The sequence below is a fragment of the Carassius auratus genome, chromosome 9, assembly GCF_003368295.1.
Source record: "Carassius auratus strain Wakin chromosome 9, ASM336829v1, whole genome shotgun sequence".
Classification (NCBI taxonomy): Eukaryota; Metazoa; Chordata; class Actinopteri; order Cypriniformes; family Cyprinidae; genus Carassius; species Carassius auratus.
This window is the reverse complement of record NC_039251.1, coordinates 2,165,104-2,187,147: the sequence shown is the minus strand read 5'-3', so window position 1 is coordinate 2,187,147 and position 22,044 is coordinate 2,165,104. Positions and strand designations below refer to the sequence as shown.

The 22,044-nt window shown below is 38.4% G+C and overlaps 1 protein-coding gene across 1 annotated transcript in view; it reads right to left on the bottom strand.

Moving 5' to 3' along the window:
- Positions 1-22,044, bottom strand: part of LOC113109280 (disrupted in renal carcinoma protein 2-like) — a 30,383-nt gene that overhangs the window by 5,162 nt on the left and 3,177 nt on the right. Inside the window, exons 2-6 of the mRNA XM_026272906.1 lie at positions 19,482-19,575; positions 13,837-14,099; positions 12,163-12,292; positions 7,881-7,989; positions 2,903-2,970 (exon numbers count right to left, since the gene is read on the bottom strand). Coding sequence (XP_026128691.1) covers positions 2,903-2,970; positions 7,881-7,989; positions 12,163-12,292; positions 13,837-14,099; positions 19,482-19,575 — 664 coding nt within the window. The remainder of the gene's footprint in view (positions 1-2,902; positions 2,971-7,880; positions 7,990-12,162; positions 12,293-13,836; positions 14,100-19,481; positions 19,576-22,044) is intronic.

The window sequence follows — 22,044 nt, the reverse complement described above, 5'->3', positions numbered from 1 at the left end:
CATCTGTTGCTTCTCCCTGCAACCAGTCCCAAATGAACAGCCGAAGTGAGAAAAAGCAAATGAGTAAAAGTGCCAAAGCAACAGGTGTGATGTGCATTCTTTAATTAGCTTTATGAATCCCCATTGGGGTTGTAGCTCACAACTCATTTGAATAACACACACAACTAAGGCAGATCACAGGTTTTCATTGATGTTTTAACCCTCTTTGTCCCTCCCCAGCTTAACGGCATTTCGAGTACTAACCCAAAATGCAATGCAGCAATATAACAATTGATTAAATGCCTAATTAAAAGGTTTTCAAAATGCAGAACCTGGCTGGATGTGCTGATTGGGGCCCTTCTGCAAACATTTAGTCATCAGGGATAGACAAATCTCTTGTTTGTTTTTTTAGCAGACAACAGTTTGCTCTTTCTCTCTTCTCTACACCAGTGTCTTAATCAGTCTGTGCGACATGACTATTTCATTAGCATTTTCACCCACTGTTCATAACAAAAGCTGATTTTAATAAATTAGCAGGAAGAGAATAAATTAGCTTTGGGACCTGGGAGGATCCAAAACAGCCTGGGGGGAAAGAAAAGCCTAACAGAGACAAAATAAATGTGTAGGAATGACCTGAAAAGTATGACACAAGTTTGACACTGGTTTATATGAGATTTTTTTTTTTTTTTTAAAACATAGAAAGTTTCCAGCACCGTCAGCATTCTACCATTTTGGTCATGAAACTTTAATAATTAGGCCTAAAACACTGTTGTGACAAGTATAAATATATAAAAAAACATTTTCTTCTGTAGTTTGCATTTTCTCTCCTCAGGAAGTTTTTCTTTCTGTCAGTGGCTCGGCACACAAACTGTGCCTGGCGTGGGTTATATCATGAATATGCATTATTTTATTTGACGTTTGCCCTAATTGATTTGCTGTGAAGTGGAAGTTGGTAGCCACTGTAGGATGAAAACCTGCCATTCAGCCCACTCCTATAGAGAACCAGTGCTGGTCTCAAAAAAAGTAATAACTACCAGCTGTCTACATTTTTTCCTGCGCACGACTGTCAAACAAAACCAAAAAATATAATGATTATCACCCCAAAAAGTGTGGGAGACTAATTTGATAATTTATAAAAGAAGGGCAACAGTTCAAAAATACATCTTTTTGAAACTGACTAGTTAGTGTGCTGCTTGAATGACTAGTTAGTCTTTAGTTAGCCTTGCATCATTGCACTGAATTGAAGTTGTGTCTTTCAAACACTAATCAGACACTTTTCTTACGGCTTTCTATTTTTGACCTTATTAGTACAGGACAGTGTAAAGGAGACAGGAAGGGAAGTGGGAGAGAGAGGGGGGCAGGATCGGGAAAGGTCCTCGAGCCGGGATGCGAACTTTGGACGCCTGTAGCACATTGTGAGAGTGACCGCTCTGATTGGCTGTTCTGCTTAGTGAACGAGTGCACAACTGGAAAAACAGAAGTGTCGCAAGCAAGCAAATGAAAAGCAAGCAAAATATACCCACACCTATACTATCGCTCGTGGAGAGACTTTAAAGATTCAGAGAAAACATTTAATTCCTAGAAAGAAATTGCAACGAAGCTTGGTGTCGACGACCCGGCGTTATGCAAATGGCAAGTGACGCAAGTATCACATACATGTGTTTCAAATAAATGTTACACCATAGGCCTACTGCTGCTGTTGATGTTCTTTCAATAAGCAAATTTAAAGGGTATATAGTAAATGAAATGCCAAAACGAATATACAATAATTAACCTGTTTTTATCAAAAGTAAATCAGGACACCACATAAAACATAAAAAAGTATAACAGTTTATCCAGTTTAATAAAATAATTAAACACTAATAAAATAAAAACTGACTCCAAAAATTTTTTTCCACATCATGCTAAAGTTTTCAGACTCTGAGACATTCACACTTCCCATGAAGGACTGATTATGGAATGGTTCTTTTGTATTGCAAACATGATACTTAACTAAACATTATTCTTTTGTCTATAATATTCTGACCATTGGGGTCGTCTCTAGATTGCCTACACTTCTTCATTTCATCATTGTTGTGTTTAGGGCATAAGAGCAAGCATTGCGAGTCATGTTTACATTAATCTACTCCCCGCCTCCAGTAGCTAGGGGGTGTTGGAAATTTAGTTAACTGTATACCATTGCTCAGCCTTTTCGAACTTCCTTTTCCCCCGAAACGAACACCAAAAATGAACTCTGTTTGAAGTATATCGGGTCTTTAATTTTAATTTACTAATTTAGCAAAATGTATGTGCTCATTGTTTGTTGGTTGTGTTTTTAGTATGTTCAAGCACAACGTTTTGGCCCAGATGCAGGTAACGTGAGGCGACACCACAGTCTACTTTCACTGCAATTAGTTTTTTGATGTCGTTTAGACCCATAAGGTGCGTTCACGCAGGATTTCTGGTTGTGTTGTAACACAGAACAAAACATGCAGATCAACAATTCAAACAGGGAGTTCAATGATTTTTGTTGAGAAATGTTTTGTTAAAAGGTAGTCAAATTGTTACAAAAGCGATGCTTTGATGGCTGTTACTGCGGTGCTTTAAAGAGGATGAATTTAGAGAGAGATTTAGCATGCTGACAGTCCCAACAGTTATAACACACTGTCAGCATGCTAAACTGCTTCCTAAGAAGTTAAAAAAAAAATCTCTAAATTCAGCCACTTAAAAGCTCCACTGCTAAAAAAACTGCACAATTTGACCTTACTAAACTAAGCCAATAAACCTGAGACTTGGTTTCTTTGAGAAGGAAGGCATGCTGATGTGTGACTAATGTTTTAGGCTCTGCTGCTTTTGGTTTTCACATCACTGGACAATACATGTAAAGCAAATGCTAATGTATGACAACACCACCATCATTTCTCATGCATGGGCCATTACTCACCTCGCCATGGCCACACCAAACACACAGCCTCCAACTATGGACCAGAACCCGATCCAGCCTGCGTCCACCTGTGAGAGCAGAGAAAGGTGTGATAGGTTGAGATTATTCGCTGCTTGTAATGCTGGACATCACTTGTGGATCAGCTAGATGGATAGTGAGCCAGGGGCATCTGCAGTGTCGATCAGAGAGAAGAATAAACTGCCAGACATCATGCTGTCCACGAACATGCCTATGATGAACAGTCTGGTTCAACAGCAGACTTCATAAAACAGATGGTCTATATCAGGCATGGCTGAGGTCAACCACCGTATTGATAAGAGCAGGGAGAACAAAACAGGTTTCTCTATGAGAACTAAATCAAATGTTGTTTAAACTTAGTATCTGTTTTTTTGACACACTGCAGTCCAAAAGTTTTGGGTTTGTATTTTGTTTTATGTTTATGAAAGAAGTCTCTCATGCTTACCAAGGCTGCATTTCTTTGATTGAAAATACAATTCGATAATAATATTGAAAATAGAAAATAATACATGAAATATTATATATTAAAAAAAAGTTAGAGACAAACTCTGAAGTTGGCTTGAGAAAGCCAGGCAAGAATTGGGGGCTCTAGACAGTCTCAGAAAAATATTTGTAGGACTCTCATTTTTCATGATATCTTTTTCAGATTTGAAATAGAAACTCGTGAGACATGTGGCTTTCAACCCATTAATTTTCTAGATTGCTCCAGGATTAATTTCATGTATATCTATATCAAATAAAAAATATTTTTTAAGTGTGGTAAAAGAAAATTCAAGGCACTTCAGTGTCTATAACTTGTAATTTTTTTGATCATTATCAAATCTGGTTGATAAAAAGTAAAGCCCAAAGGGTCTTCTTTCCAAAGACCCAAAATTATGTCTGTAACACACTGAAGTAGGAAACTGTTACAATTATAAGTTAGGTAGAGCACTTTCAGCTGCGAGTCCCATAATGGGGGGGGGGGGGTGTGCTGGCAAACAGGTTTAAAGTAGTTTGGATTAAAATATTAATGTCTAAATGCTTGAAAGGAAATACAGTCTATTAGAATAAAAGATAGAAAAAACAGTAAAGTTGGTCAAATCTGGAAAGGTCTTTGAGCCGGGACCCGAACTCGGGACGCCTAAAGCACAACAGAATTAAATGTTGGCACACTGTCCGCGAGGCCATCGGCGCCAATCTATTTTCAGATATTTTATTATCATTAACATTATCAACTATTTTATCATTTCAATTTTGATCAGTTAACTGCATCCTTGCTGAAAAATAAATAAGTCTAACACTGACTTAATGATTTTATAGATAGAAGGACAGATGGATGGATGGATAGATAGATGCAATTTTAAAACGTATTTAGAAAAACAACTTAACTGTGAGCGAGATAATGCCTTTCAACCAATTTATTTTTATGTCTTCTCAGCCAACAAAAAAACTTTCTAAAACACATTGGAAAAGCAAACACAAATGCCTCTTGTCCACTCGGATCATAGAAATTGAATAAACTGCTCTATAACATACCACATAAGTAGAATAATAATTGCGACTGGAAAAGCATTGGTCTTTGATTTGGCTGATTTGATAACTAGGGATGCTAACAGAGGGATTAGAAAAGCTGGCTCTCTCTGGGCTACAGACTCAATTCCCTAGGGGTGGGGATGGCTGGCTATGCTCTCCAGCACCAGGAACCACATCTCTCACTCACTGCACAGGAAAGCACCTTCAGCAAAACTCTGATCCAACAACAGAACATTTCCTTAAGGTCCTTCCAACCTGCGGCTATCAGGATGTACAACTCTACCCTGAGTTGAATCTCATGATGTCTTTGGGTGGATTGTAATATCACCATTTAAAGAACCTTGGGCTCATAAATATAACTTTGCTCATTGTTAGATAATCTTCCTAGGCCAGAGTGTCACAGTGCTAAATTAATATTCATGAATCATGCTAATTAATATTACAAATTTCATACTGTTTTGGGATGTAGTAGAGCTTACCTCTGAGATGAAATCAAATATTAATTTAACATCAAGACATTAAAAATAATTTAACATTTATTCCATCCCTTTAAAATGGTCAATAACACACTGTCAGTTCAGTGTCGTAAAGTGTGATTTATGTGACGCTCAATTTGTGCATGTGACCTTTATTTGACAGCTTCATCCTACTAGACTACACAAACCCAAATTTTACTATTATTATTTTATATTATTTTATTTTATTATATTATTTTTACAGTGTGTGGAGATACATTTTTAGATTTAACCATCTACTTAACATTGTCAATGTTTCTTTCTGGACAAGCATATCCTCAATAACTGGCAGTAAGGCGCCGCTGCTCTGAGAATTTATATGGTCTGAGGATACATGTGCTGATTAAATGTCCTACTGCAGGGGTAAAAGACATCTTTATCTATTTGAAATAAACATCAAGTGCTAAAACACACAGTAAATCATAGTGCATAATCAGAATGTAATATATTATGTGCGAGCCAAGTAGACTACATAATTTAATATCAGACGATGGTGATGTGTTCTAAAAGTTTTCTGGGAGTGGGGTGGGGGAAGAGATGTTTGGCCCCCTGGTTCCGATGCCCCTGGATGTATTAATTGCTATTTCCATTCTGTGATTTATGTCTTCTGCTGTAACATTGCTATTTCCCCCAGGAAATGAAAGAGGTATCATACACTATGCTGTTTCCTTTGGCAAAAAGTGTAACTCATGTGTGTCCAAACCATTATTTCAAATTCAAATTTTTCTGTCATAGTGCACTGGAATTTTTAGGACTTGGGACAAGGAGAAGAATAATACGGTGCATGCATACCCCTAGGAAAATTATGCTACATACAGTCTACGCAGTTTAGGAAATGCTTTGGTCATCACTAGAGATCCGGTAGACTAATAATAACACTGAATCAATCTAAAACAACTAAATTATAAATAGATTCAATAGAAAATATAGAGTTAGCAAGGGCCAGCTAGGCACAATGCTAAATCCATCCCAAACAAACGAAAACATCATACATTATCTGGTGTCAGTATAAACTAATATCACACAAATCACGTTCTTCTGGGAATGCTAACACTTCTTCCAGGTATTCTAGACCTCCTTGTTCACGAACATGTTTACACTGGAAACCTCACAGGCAAAAAACCATGGCATCACTCACTGAAATGGGGTTTAAATCAGAAAACCACACTGCTACACCTATAGTTTTAATCAGAGCCAAAAAGTTCGGTACAGGCACCACAAAATCAAGCCCTAGTTTTGAGCAGTTTGAGGCACCTCTGATAAAACCAGCAATCCACCTTCTGTTTGATGATGAGTTTCCAATGGCAAAAGGTCTGTCTAATCAGTGCACAGCCATTGTGCGCAGACTTAATGGCCATTCGCCATTAATGAAGCAATTAGACAAGGCTGATTAATGTAGCGGAGGACCGCGCACTTAAATGATGCTAATTATTGTTGTACAACTCTACATGCTTACTGCCTCAGGGTTCTAACTTTCCATTTGCAAATTACCAAGTGCAAATGTGAAACAAATTTGTTGTTGACTTCTGACACTGATCAAAACATAACTTAAATAAAAGCCTCTGAATACAAACTTTCTAAGGCTTCTAACCTCATTTGCAAATTATATTTCATATGACAACTGGATGCTGACTATTGTGAAAAAAGTCCCAATACTCATTGGATTAGGTATCAAGAAAAAACAATGAACATTACTTAGAATGTTATATAGAATACACAATGCCAGGTTTCCGAAGTGGTCTAGGCTGAATTAACTGTTGAAGTTTAATACATAGAGTTTGGGGTTTGGAACAAATCCCTAACCAGAATGTCTGAAAAATATCAATAAACTGCTATCTTGTGAGCACTTTATTTTACACAATGGGCTCCTAGAAATCTATATATAATTTCAGTTTGTCTGATAACACTTATTTCCCTTCAAATTTAAAAGACCAGGAAAAAAAGACCTTCTCAACAATGGTGAAATATTTAAATGGGAGAAGGAAATGCATGTTGCGTACACTTTCAATTGTTGTTCAAAAAGAACTGAGATTTGAATGAGAAGTCGGAAAATTCAAATTAGTCTCACAATGGCTTTGGCAGCGGATACATATTGGGGGGGAAAGGAAAAAGGCATGCTATCTTCAACTTGTATGGTTTTCTTTCCAATGCCAGTTCAAAGATCTCCTAGTTTACCTGAAAAAGAAACTACAAGACCACCGTCTTTGTCTCTGCAAGCCCGTAATTCAGCTGGGCCTAGAATGTAACATGATTGCTTTGGCCCACAACTCTAACATTTCAGATGCTAATGTGAGGAGGCTGGGGAGAATCAGAAACTCTGAGGTGGAGAGCTCATCTCATTAAGCTGTGGTTGGCCCATCAAAGATGGAGTACTTTTGTGAGTATGCAAATAAAAGCATCTTGAGCATGTATGTTTGATTAGATTCTGATGAGCTGTCTGGAGAGGGAAAGGATGTAGAGGGCTATCTTCATATGGATAGCTCTGGATTTTCAAAACTATAATTAGATCTTCTTAACAGCTTGTTTTGAAGTTCACAGTCCACCCATTCAGGCCTGCCAGCTTTTTAATGAGAAAGTATAGAAAGGCAAACAAAAATGTTTGGTCAGAGTTTCCAGTCAATACTTCAGTATGTGTGTTTGTACTCCCAGGGTTAATTATGAGTCAATAACCATTTAATCCACTGAAATTACATTTCATTTTAAATTATAATTGAACTCATAAAAGGTGCAAATGATTTGAATATCTGATAAATGCAACTGAGTTCAGACACAAGAAATACTGAAACACACAATATTTAGATTAATTCATTACATATATTAAAAATGTAACCATCGAAGCATAAACTAGACCTCATTCTTTTCCTGAAAACCTTATAATTACCTATAATGTATCATCTAAATGGGCCCAGCATGGAACATGGAATATATCTTACCTGGCTGACTTTAGCAGGTGTTAAAATCATGTCCAACACTCCAGCCCAGCCGGCAACAACCCCTGTGGGCACGGAGTAGGCGAGTGCTATCATCAGGAAGCGCATGTTGCTGAAAAAGCAAAAGCAAAGATGAGGACTGATGAAAACTTTTCGAAATAGAACAGTATGAAAGCACTTTAAGGCACTAGGCTGCATTTTGACTGTGTATGACGCCCGTTTCTGAAAGAGTAACAGATCTTTCAGAGCTGTCATGAAACTGAACATCAAAGCCTGTGCATCTCACAGAGAGTCAAAGATTGTCGAGTTTCTTTCCTATACCTTCCAGACTGTCACCAAACATTTATCCTACCTTACAGCTCAGTGACAGACAGATAAAAGTCTCCTGAATACAAAAAAAAATACATAAATCTGATAGCAAAAGCAGATATCAGGGAAGCATAATGCTAGGACAAAGACATGCCCAGAAGCAGAGATTTGTCTTACATGGATTAAGCTTCCTCAGCCAAATATGATTCTTAACAGGCAGCATCAAGCAAGGGGTCAATGCAATATTACAACTTTATTAGCATTACAACAAAATGACAAAAATGCACCAGTGAACTTTTTACATTCTAATCCGTTTGCCATTTTCGTAAGAGTAAAACTGACTTAATTAATGAATGCGACATGATAAAATATTGAAAAAAAAAAAACTATGATGAAAAATGAGGGGTTATTTTTAATTATTGAGGTCCTGCAGCAAAAGTTAAATTGCCTTTGAAAATATGCAAAACTAACAGATAGCTTTCTTCAGGTAATATAGACCTTGATATCAAGAGTTTAGCCAAGCAGGAATCGTTTTGAACATCTTATTAAATCTAACTGACCCACTGGGCAAAGCTATGCATAATATCAGTATCTGCATGCTTTTTAATAAATCATATATCTGTAGGGCATAGTTGAAATACTTTTACTCTATAATAACATTATCTACGAGACTCTCTAACAAGCAGTATTTGCCAACAAATCCTTTTTGAAGCTAAGCAACAACAAAGTTGCTATGTAGATACAACCATTAATACAAGCACAGTGCATGGTTTAGTGTACTGTCAATTTTGTGTTAATCCTGCCCTGATACAAAAATCCCTTGCTATGAGGGATGTTTTTTCTTCATGTATTAGCATTTTTATGAGCATCTATCCAGTCGCAGGATTGCTGTAGTCAAGACTGAAACAGGTTGAGAATCCCTTCGTGGAATCAGTGTTTATGTCTGGCTTCTGGCAGGCCTCCAATCAATCCCGGCCCAATTACAATCACCCACCCTTCTCACTCACTCAAGTGTCCCAAACAGCGTCTCCCCAACTTACCCAATACGAAAGGTTCCCCCGTAAAACAACAAAGCATCTGAAACCAATCACGAGGGCTCTCCAAAAATGCTTTGTTTATCTTTTGAAGTGGTGTGCTGTATGGAATTTACTTGTTGTAGTTTGGTTCTTGGTATTTGAGTCTCTCACACTTGATTCGATTGAAAGAAAGTTGTTGTATGATTGTACCCTCCTCCAGTCCCAGAGTTTTTGGAGCCATCAAGCCAGAAGGATCATCAGCTAAGTGCCTTTTGTCCTTTGCTGGCTGTGATGGAATCTAAATGTCCCAAGATTAAAATTTTGAAAGATACGACAATTTTTAGCACCAAGTCTATCAATACTAATACTAATTCTATCACTTTTACTGCAGTATTCTAACACTACATATTGGTTCCTGTAAAGGCATGATGATGCAATTGCACAGATAAGACTTTCCCAGGCTTCCAAAAATGTATTTCTACTTCCAAATGTAAATTGCAATTCTGGACCTTGTTTGTGATTTCATTTTTAAATTCAGCAGTTGCCTGTTTTAGTTTTCAGCAGAAAAGTCGTTTGACCAGGTTGCCAGGCAAAGATGCTAATTATAAGTTCACAAATGAACTGGATATTACATTAATGCACCCGTTGTTACTCGTAGAAAATTTGACTTCCATGACACCCTACCCATAATTACCTCCAAGGTATGAACCACTGGGTGTAAGGAACTTCCACCATCCACAGTACATTCAGTCTATTAACAGGAAAGTGTGAAAGCCAAGCATGGTTTCAGTGAATTTTACAGTGGCCTTGAAGGGGTAATCACAGAAAAAGGTGTTGACAGAGGACCCTTTCTCCCAACTGTACCCGTTTCATTAACCTCACAGCTGGGGGAGATCGATATCTATGCACTTTTTTCTCCCACCATTTAGATTATGGGATATGAGAAAGCCTTTTTTCCTTTCTTTTGAAAAATTTGGGGGAGCCATCAAGCCAGAAGGATCATCAGCTAAGTGCCATTTATCCTTGGCAGGCCTTGTTGGGATCTAATACCTCAAGATAAAGATTTTGCAAGCCAAGGCCATTTTTAACACAGAGTCCATCAATACTAATACTATTCTATCATCACTGTTAGTGCAGTAATAAAACGCTGGATAATAGTTTCCATAAAGGAACAATGAATTTAATGATACTCTCTGCAACAAACAAGTCAAGCACAAAAAAAACTCTGAGGTTTCACCAACTCAGGTAAGCCAAGGACTTGAGAGTTCAGAGACTGGAGGTGAAACGCAATCATGATCGCACGCCCCCAGTCCGTATCCAATTAACTGTCCCTGTAGACTAGCTGTTTTACAAAGCTCTACCAATCCACTCCTCCATTTACATACAAATGTGAGACGGCTACTGGAACTCTGCCTATCTATGGGACTCCAGACAGCATTACAGTCTCACTGGGGTGACTTCATCCATTCTTGTTTGTTCTTCTTTTTGCTTTCACCTCTTCTTTGAGTGGGAAAGTTCTGGCGTTCCTCAGAGGAGGTCGAACTGCAGACTCTCCCCAACAGTGGAAGCTCAACAGTCTTTTCCAGTTCACAGATTTCGGCCAATTCCTCTAGTGTTGATGTGAGAACGCATTCAAAGCAGGGCTGGCTTCATCTGATCGTTGAATAGCGCAACTACCCCAAGAGCTGCGGGTGCGACTACATCAAGACAGTTCTGACTAACTGTAAAAATGTGGTCACGCTGGCCTTCGTGGACTTCAGTGGGTTACTAAATGTACAGACCAAGATGTTCTATTTATTAAGGATGGTCAGCATGTGACTTGGTAATTAATCTGCAGGGAGAGGATCTTCTCTTTGATGTGTATTAAATGACAACTGTGGCATATGGTGAGTGGCGAAATGACAAGACCCTGTTCATTAAGATTCTCTTTTGTAAAAGCGAATGATAAAACTTCAAAGACCGTGCTGAGATCAGGGAGACAGAATGTGGAAGTTACTAAAGGCCTAAAATAACAGATGTCCATTGTTGTGTCCAATGTACCCAATGCAAAATCTCTTGTGAATGCCAATGAAGAATACAGATATTAATGTTATATATTTATTTTAACAAGAATAAGTCATGTGCTCAGGTTTTTTCAAGGTTTGAAATAGTTGCACTTGGTTTTACAAGGACAAGAGATTTGTTATCATATATTCATTCCAATGCCGTCAATCAAAGAGTTTAATTGTCCTCAGAAGTATATATTTACCAAAAATTTTTATTTTCCTTTCAACAGTTAGTGATTCAAGCACCATTATTGAAATTTAGCATTAAAATGATCAATATAATTTATGCAATATACACTACCATTCAAATTTTTTTTAAAGGATCATGTGACACTAAAGTCTAGAGTAATGGCTGCTGAAAGTTTAACAAAAGGGACTTCTTTCAAAAACATTTAAAAAATCTTACTGGTCCCAAACTTTAAAAAAGTATCACATTTGAACCCCTACTAAAGCTTTTTTCACAATGTACAGATGTGCAGTTTGTGCTGACACCTGGCTGGAAGTGAAGGTTAGTATCGTTCCACTTCAGTAGACACTGATTCATCAACTGGGGTTATATGGATTGCTTTTGTGTTTGTTTTGTATAGTTTTTTAAGTGTCAACCCTTCCACTCACATTATATAAGACTGATTATTTTCCTAAAGTTATCTACAGATAATAAGAAAGTCAAATACATATGGGATGAAATGAAAGTTAGTAGATGAGAGAATTTTCTTTTTGGGTGGAGTTTCCCTTTCAAATAAAGAACTTAAGCGATATGAACAACTTATGTTGGTTCTTCCATCTTCCATTCTCAGCAGTTAAATGAAAAGAAAAATGTTATTTTCACATGAACTACTACTTCCTAACCTCCATTCTTTCATTCTCTGTTCAAAACAGTTTGAGCTGTTTGGTAAGGGAGGAATGTGGTTATACCTCAGCAGTCTGCAGATGCTGCTCCTGTAGCTGAGACGTTGGCTAGCCGCTGCCACGCTGGGAGGGATGGGCGGCCTGGAGGGGAAGTAGAACAGCACAGCCACGAAAAGTGCTGCAATCATCCCAACCTCTGGAAGGTCACAAAAATACACAACATTTATCATGCAGCCTTGGTGTCAACATTAAATCTCTCAAAGATTTTACGGATTCAGACTTAATCTATCTCTGTTAATTAGAAAAAGAGCTTAATGCGCCTGGCATTTCACTGCAATTTTCAGATACTAAATTCAAATTAATGAGAGGGAGCGAGAGAGAGTGGTATCCAAACCAACATCATTAACGGTCATTAGATGGCTCACATTAATCTAGAGTTAACCATGAGTCTAGCAGATTTATTACAATCCTGTAGAGGGAGGAAATGCACAATGAAACAACTGATCAGCTCATTAACCCAGGTCCACAAAAAGCTCCTGTTTTCAAATGTGCTTATCCAGTGCTGGAATATGTGACAGTGCTACCGAGTCCATAATTGAGCATTGCTGTAGCCAAGCACAAAAAAACCTGTTGGCACACAGTATCTCAAAATGCCAGCACTGTCTTCAGGTTGAGTTCCTAAATTTTGCGTCCCTCCTGTGTGCTGTCCACATGATAAAATAAGTGCAGTTTCCTTGGACAGATCCCATTTTTATTCAGCTAGTTAACTTTTACAACAGCGCTTCTATAAATCTGCCTTTTCTGTCATAAAATACAGACTTATAAAGCGGCCTTGGGTGCAGGCAGGCGATATGATAAAAAAATCTTACATCAAAAATGAACAATTTTACATTGCACCAATAGTATATCTCATGATATACATTACTGCTCAAAGGTATGGGGTCAGTAAGACTTAATGAAACGTATACTTTTAGTAAGGACACATACATTTGATCAAAAGTGACATTTTGAGTAAAGAAATTATAATGTATAATGTTACAAAGGATTTCTAACTTTATATTCATTAAAGAATCCTGAAAAAAAATTATCAGTTTATTCATCACAAAAACACGGAGCAGCACAACTGTTTTAATAATTAATATTAAAAATCAAAAACCAAATCAGAACACTAAATTAATTTCTGAAGGATAATGCAACACTGTAGATTCTAATATTTAATATAGAAATATGTAATGACATTTTGTTTTACCAAAGGAATGCAGCCTCATTAAGCATAGAGTTTCTTATTGGACGGGACAGATCACTGGATCTTTTCAAGTTTATCGTCTTCAAGGAGCGTGTCAAAATCTGGTGCATGTGGCTGCATCTCGATGCCCAATGTTGCAGTAAGTGTCACAATGACCTCTAAACTACTAACAAATCGATGTCTTTCCTGTGTCTAAAGTAACAGCAACATCTTTCAACCTAAACAGAGGCAGAGTATCAATCTATTATTGACAAGATTTCTTTCTCTCTCTCTCAAAATGTTTTAATTTTCTGAATCAGTTAAGCGGAACAATGTGAGGCAATCTTTATAGCGAGGTAAACGCATACCACGTGAAGACATTTGATTGTGGTATTTGGAGAGCCACCATGGATGGCTTTCTTGTGATTGCTTTTCTGTATGGCAAATGCTTAAAATTATTTAGTATTGATTCAAAATGAATGCTGTTGCTGGATTGTCAGCAGACAATACCGTACCTGCGTAAAGAACAAACTGTATCCTGTCTCCAATGTGGTTTTGGTTCCAGTAAACTGTGCTTCCCACAGTGCCATTGGGTGCAGGGACAGCCAACGGGCCAATCAGAAAGGCGAAGGCTGACCCCAGGTAGCCGATGAGTGATGCAATAGCGGTGGCTGTAGCTCTCTGATCAGGAGCAAACCAAGTAGTAGAGAGCAGAGGACCGGCACTCATAATGGTAGGACCAGCTAAACCATTCAGAAGTTGACCTCCATGAATCATCCTGTTGATTTGGGAAAAGAAATGGGGGAAAAACTTAAATGAAAGACAATAAGATTTTAAAGTAAATAAATTTAGCTTCTTCCTGTAAAAACCAGCAAGAAAATGCTATGTTGCACAATGCTGGCTTTCCAGGGGATTGTAATGCGGCAGATAAAGTGATATGAGTGTTTTTATTATGTTCCTATGCCATTACTAGGGTGTTTTGGGGGCTCAAAAAGACCACTCAAGCATCAGTGATATTTTACTTCCTATACATGCAAGCTAGACAAATGTCTGAGACAAACATGTAATAATTAACAAATCAATATAAAAAAAATGGTCTAAATGCAATCACCTTTTTGTTGGTTTCTAAACACCAATCGATGCTCTTTTACATATCTATCAGAGGTGATGTTTGATAGCAGGGGAAACAAAAGAGCTTTATCTGTGAGACAGGATGACTGAGACCCGCAGCAGGGAGACTTGTGATAGCCTAACTGCCTGAATAAATGCTGCACAGCGCTTGTCCCCAGAATAGATCTTCAGCATTGGTGAAGATAATAGAGTGACTGAAACACTTTTTCATTTCCTACAGGCCAGACGTACACCAAACCAGCCCGAAATGTTCTTTTTTCCTTCATGGTAATCACTGTCATAAAGATCAAGAGGCTTTTTGTGTCGAGCTTTTTCTAGTTTCTTCCTAGCAATTGTCACAATCGGAACAAAATGTTTTTAAGGTCTATTCCTGCTTTCATGAAGATGTGAAGATCTTTACTGTGGCTTGTCAAAGATTGTCTGAGGGATGGTGAAAAAACCTCTGGAGATGTACTGAGTGGAGGATTGATGGTATACATGCCCTAGATTTAAAACCACCTCACAAGTGCTTTTGGTTTGGTCAGTACACACCATACCCAACATTTAAACTGTCTTTTATAGGTTCTTGAACCTTACAGTTTGCAAAAGACTTTGGTTCAGTCATCAATCATGCAGTGCTGTCCTTAATTCCCAATCTAATACAGTGTGAAAGCTCTCTCGACTATTCCTTTCTCTTTTGTTCCAGCATGTTGACATCTGATTCTGCTGAAAGGCTTTTATGCATTCCTACTGCATGTTTCACGACTGGACATCAGCCCCTGTGACACTACACTACTAGAATGCACTGTGGGATTTTTCCCCCCTAAATAAGAAGCAGCAGTCTGCATTTGCAGTGATTGCAATCATTGTGATACCCCTCACGTCGCTTATAATTGGATCGTAGATGACTCTAAATCCTACACCTTGAGCTGATCATTATGACTTCACGTTTGTCAGTTATGGTTGGAAACAATGCAAAATTGGCAATTCTGGTACTGAGAATGACTACAGATATTGCCTACTATATCAAGGCCAATGAATTCCAGTCTGAATTGATTCTGTTAGCCTATTTTAATTGAGCAATAAAGTGTAAGAGGCTGTACTATATTGTGATTATAATCAAATACAGGTCAGTGTTACACAGAACGCTCAGAAGCGTGCCTTTAACCCTTCCAGCCATGACTATACGGGAAATAAAGCACAGCCTTGAGAGAGTCATAGATCATTTCAAACAGCTATACATAAAAATTGTGCACACGTTTCATTAGGTAAATTCATTAAGTACCATCTTCCCAGTAAATGATTCAGACCTTGACATGTAAACAAAGGTTAATATTTGGCATTCATGGGTAAAGCAAAATAATAAATTCAGCAACTAGGTGTTAGGCATTACAACTAATAACTACATTATGTATTTTGGTACAGCTGTAACGCTGTATAGACCAATCACCATCCAAGACTATCTGTTCTTTAATATTAAGTTTGTGTTAAGGGCTGATTACAGAAACGGTTCACACAATTTTTTTTACTTGCACTATTATAAACTATTCATATTAGTATCATGTTGGATAACTACTTGTCCTAAAGCAAAATTTGTGGAGAATCACTGTCGTGTGATCATTCTTCAGGTGACAATCCACTAAACCTTGAATTTGAATCAAAGTAAGAGATGAAAAGGGAGAATTGAGTCTCATGCTTGGAGAAATGTGAAGGCAGTGGAGGAGTGGTAATTTAGCCTTAGATGTTTCTGATCCGGCACGGACAATGTTAGGGAGGATTTTCTGCTTTCTAATGAAACTGCTGGGTAACAGGATTTTAATGCAAATTATATAACCTGAGTCACATATAAAAAAAATGGACTGCTTTCTACTGACCAAAACAATAATGGTAATGCAAAATACTCCAACTAAACGTCAAAGCCAGAATAAAAGAGAGACCTGGGAGAATCTAAAACAGTGCAAGTTTTAATATCACAGCCAATGAAGACATTATATATTTGTGTCCTTATGTTAAGCTACAGAAAAAAAAAGTAATAGTTTTTTTATCAAAAGAATGCCTGAAACTTCTGTTCAATTTGGCTTGCAAGGAACATGGTGGTTTTAACCAAATGACTCCTCGCTGCCAACAAAATCAAAAAATTGACAAACCCACAACGGCACAATCTGCTGTGACCACAATCGCTGTTGATTTGAGACTAAACACTGGCATTTGTAATCAAAAGACATTGTAAAAATTGATTTATTTATTTCTGCTGGATGCTGCCATGATTGAATCGCAGTCATTCTGACACCAAACCAAAGCTTCTAAATAGAGATTTAGGTTAATAAAAGCAACTGAAAATCTGAAGAAAAAAGGGGGAAAAAAAGAATAGGGGTCAACAGAAACAGTTCACCCCAAAACTATTCTTTACATTTTTCCAAAACAAATATTTAGTTTTTTTCCCCCCACAGTACACTGTTCTTTTGCATAAAACCACCATTCATATAGTGATTACAAAGTCTGCATCATAAAACGAGTCTATTGGACATCAAAGTCTTCTGAAGCAATAAGATAACTTTGTGTGAGAACAAACCAAGCTTGCTCATTTTGAACTGCTGTTTAGAAAAGAGTTGTGAGATTCTTCAAAATTACGTTGTTACACAGAATAAAATAAGTAAAAATAATATAAAACAATATATTAATTTAATTTGTATAAAATATTAATAAATAATTTATGTAAACTATTTTATTATAAAATAATAAACATTTAAATAATACTTCAAAATATTAAACAATGATATTATTTTTAGTTCATTTTTAATCAAAAAACGCTTCCAGGATAAGCCATCTAAACTGAGCTAACTGCTGTGTGATGTTGTTCAATTTAGCCTTACACTGTAAACTCTTAAACAAAACTGCATATTCAGATCAGAATGACTCTTTCTAGTGTAGCATATCAAGGATCACCATCAGTCACAGGCTGGATCACTTGATATGCAAGATTGTCATTACCTTTTCAATGAACCGCTTTTTAGACTTTATTAATGCAAGTGCTGACACCTAGTGGTAGTTTAATTCACATCATAGCTGATGTCACCAGATGATGATGCATGCAGCATGACGACTGTGTGGTCTCCTACTTCCTCTGTGATCTAAGTTTAAGGCTTTCAGTAGCTCTCCATAAACCTCAGTTTTACAGTCACAACACATGTATCTCATGACAAAGGCAGTTAAACGCTGTGTGAGTCATGGGGTCTGTGAATAAGTCCTAAGCAATCCACCAGTAACTAATGTACTTTCTAGCACCTGCTAATTTCAATAAAGCTGAGAGATCTATACAGAGAGAAAAGACAGTCCATTGAATAATGTTCACTGGTGATGTAAATGTACTTAAGCAATACATCATAAGCTATACCGGGCTTCTTAAATATAAAACACACAACATAGAGTTGAGTAACTTAATATGAATCAATAGACTTGACACATTAAGTGCTCCCGTGTTGAAATCAGCCATTACATTAACAGTCACTGCAGGCAACAGTTGCTTGCAATGTATCTTTGTGTTTAAATGTGCTTGTGGTGTAATATATAATTATATAAAACAATCAACATAACCTCTGCTGTCTCTCAACAGTCCTAAAAAGCTTTTTCTGTTATATATCAAGCAAATGCACAATTTTAGATTATATAACTGAGTAGGTCAATGTGTCACTGTGATATCTAGGATTGTGGGAGCTGTGAAACTAAGCTATGTAGCCTTATTTCATTCAAGTAACTAATAACTAATAACTTTTTTATAAATGCACTGTTCAAAAAATTATTTTTTAAGTGTAAAAAAAAAAGAAAATCTATACAAATGTAGTATAGTGTCTGGTGGTCATGTACTTTTATGAAACTGGACTTTCTAACTACCCACATTTATACAATAATGTTTTAATTCAGATGGAAATAACATCATACAGATACAGATAAGTACCTGCCAATTTGCATGAATTATATGGTACTCTTAGCAGTTCACAATAAGACTCGCGTTCTCTAAATTCAATGAACCAACTATTTTCTTCATGCCCTAATAATAAAATATGATTTATACCCACTTATTGTCAACTGACTTCACTGACAAAAGCTACATCCTTTTAATGTCATTTAGAAAACCTTGTTTAAATGTCCATCCATGGCGTAGTTAACTCTTTGTCCAAAAGGTAATAATAGAAAAGCTCTGCTTCCTTTTCTCACAACTGCAATGAGAAATTTGCTTTAGTTATTTCTTTATGTGCTAATGTTAACCATGTGTGAATGAAAAAGCTTAAAGAGATAAGGAGTGAGAGAAAATGGAAAGAGGACATAAAGCACAGAACAGGACAGGAACATTCAATTTTTACAGGTAAAAGAATCCTAATCTAAAGCAAACAGAACGCAGTCGTCCTGTTAAAGTGTATTTAAGCAAATGAAAAGGTCACGTCTTTAACTTGCAACAGTACCATGTAACTTTGCCAATGAATAACAAATGTTCTCTTATCATATGTTGCAGAGGATTTTAATTCTCCATAAATATTTAGAAAATAAGTGTTTCATGTAATTTATCATAAAATTGTATTATGAATATACCGTCTAACCTGCTCTCTAGATAGCAGTCAAAAACTACATTGAATCACACAAATAGAGCTAGGTGACGGAAGCCATAACCAAACAATAAAATATCTGCCATCATCATCACCATCTTCAAACTCAGATTGTCAACAATATTTCTTTAGATGTGCAAATTGAGTCCTAAAACAATATAAAATATTAAAACGACCAAATAAATCTGCAACTAACCTAAAGAACATGTATCAGGCATGGCTTGTATATCATGTCACTTTCATATAATTTCACTCCAAGGCAACATTTTATACAAAGTGTAGCATCAAGTTTGGAGAACAATCTCTGATTTTCTCATGAATTATCACATTGGGAAATTAAGGAATTTCATAATTATGTAAGTGAAAAGGAAACAGCATTGAAAGCTAGTTTGGCTAAGTGGAGTTTTTGTTGAATAAATGATGCATAACATTGTGCAACAGAGTCTTACCAGCGTCTGTAGTACAGGTCTTTGAGGGGAACACTTCGTAATGCTGCGCCCAGCAACATGAAGAATGCTGACAGCAGCAGAGATGCTCGCAAACCTTTGGCACAAAGAGGAAGGAAAGAAGATATATCAGACTCGTGATATCTTTTAAGCTTTGATAAACTGATGAGATTAGTTGTTGATGCAGATCCATCCCCAAGATAACAGCAAATTATGCACGACTATCACAAAGATATTAGGATTAGAAAATCATATGGTATTGGTTCATTCAACAATCAAAAAGAATTAAACATGATTTATTTGTGACAAAACAAAATTTTTGTGTCCAAAAGCCATAGTAAAATATTTCTACTCTATGAAATTTTTTTCTGGATTTAAGCATAGGAGCAGAAACGTCAGTGGGTGACCGATGAATTGGGAAATCGCTTTGATTGATCAATCTACTCTGAGTGTAAACTAAATGAGCCAATGCACAATGGAATGCAATTATTGCATCCAGCTGCTGCTGATTACAGGGTGAGTATAATAAGGCAGCAGGTGCAATGCATACCAGGTTTTCGCTGAGGAGCCAAGCCGGTGCCCCGGTGGCTGAGTGGTGGTACAGCCATTGTGGCGACAGGACGTGGCGTCTCTGTTCCCTCCTTCAGGGAACGAGGGTTACCATACGTAACCGAGATGTTCCCTTTCAGTCAGTCACTATCGACATGGTTGACCGACGAATTGGGTTCCCTACCAAAGTGCCATGGGTGCTGGCCCTTCCAGTGCCCTGTGGGGGCCGCCTGCACCACTATTTGGTGTAGGCCGGGGCTCAGAACAAGTAGTTCACCTCACCATTGTCAAATCACTACCACACTGAGTGAGATTGGATAACACTAGGTAAACGTACCCATTCCACTGGGATCAGGGACGCTGCAGAAGCCCCATCCTGCATTATGCATATAGCATCTGTATAGGTGTATATGGAGAAATTGGAGGTGATTGTAACCCTCATGGAAAGGCAGAGGTCTGCCAGGGAAACACGGGCTCGAAGGCTATACTGTGGACTATACGCATACAAGTACCACTTAGGTCTCAATATGGAATCCAGCCTTACAGTTCTCACGGATTCATCATGAAGGTCTGGCGCCGGTTGTTTCGCCACGTCCGGCTGCCAAGGGTGATGGAGGATCTCAACAGGGGCTACAGTACAGACACTCTGGAGCAGTTTTAGCAACACTAGCCGACACTAGCCAGGGCATCTCAGTGCCACTTCCCATTTGAGGTGTAAACACAGGAGGATCTACACAAAGGCTATTGAATCTACCCTACCCTCTTGATGGAGGCACTGAATGCAAAGGCTCGAATGGGCCCTGCTGTAGTGATTTTAGCATTAGATTCAGGTCCCAAGAGGGTATAGAGGGGGGCCAGGAAGGATTTAACATCCTGGCCCCTCTAAGGAACCTGATGACGAGGTCATGCTTACCTAAAGACTTCCCATTCAAGGGGTCATGATATGCAGCAAAAGCAGCAACCTGGACTTTGACGGTGGAAGTAGACTGCCTTCGCTCCAGCCCTTGCTGCAGAAATGAAATCACGACTACAATCGGGCATCTCCGGGGGTCTTCTCGGAGAGAAGAATGCCACTCGATGAACAGATTCTACTTCAAAGTGTAAGCGTTTCTGGTAAACGATGCTCTTGCTGAAGTGTTCACTACCTCTGCATCCCGTCCAGGGACCAGACATGGAGTTTCCAAAGGTCTAGACGAGGGTGCCAAATGGTGCCCCATCTCTGAGTCAGTAAATCTTCCTTAGAGGAATCGGCCAAGGAGGGGCTGGCGTGAGGAGCACCATTCTCCAGGCAGCGTTGTTCGAGACAGCTCGTCAGCTGTACGGTTGAGCAGACCCAGAATGTGAACAGCACAAAGAGACCTTAGAACCTTCCAACTCCGAAGGAGGAGGTGGCAGGCGAGTCACGACATTCGACGGGAGCACAGACCACCTTGTCGGTTCACGTACGCAACGGTTGCGGTGTTGACCATTCGGACCAGCATGTGCTTGCCTCATAAGTGCCCTTTGAGACGGTTCAAGGCAAGGCATACTGCTAACAACTCTAGGCAACTGATGTGCCAATGTAGCTGTGGGCCCATCCAAACCCCTGAGACTGCATGCCTGTTGTACGTGGGTACATGCCTGGTGGTGGAGGCATCCATGTAAACCACAGCATGCCTGGAAGATCTGTTCTAGGGGCACCCCTGCCTAGAGGAACATAAGATCTGACCAAGGGGTGAGGGTTCTGGAGACAAGTCTGTGTAACTTGGACCCGGTGAGTGCCACGCTTCCATGCCAATTGGGACTCGGCAATAAAGCCAGTGCTGGAGTGGTCTCATATGCACAAGGTGGGCTGAAGTGCCGTCTCGACAACACAGGAAGCTTCCAAGAGGGTGCTGAACTCGTAGTTCATGACTGGACACACAGTTGAGCAGAACGATTCTATCGCTAAGCTCCGAAATGAAAAGCTGATATGCACTGCATCTGCTGCCATATTTTAATCTCGCTGTGATCAGCGACAGCTGGATGCAATAATTGC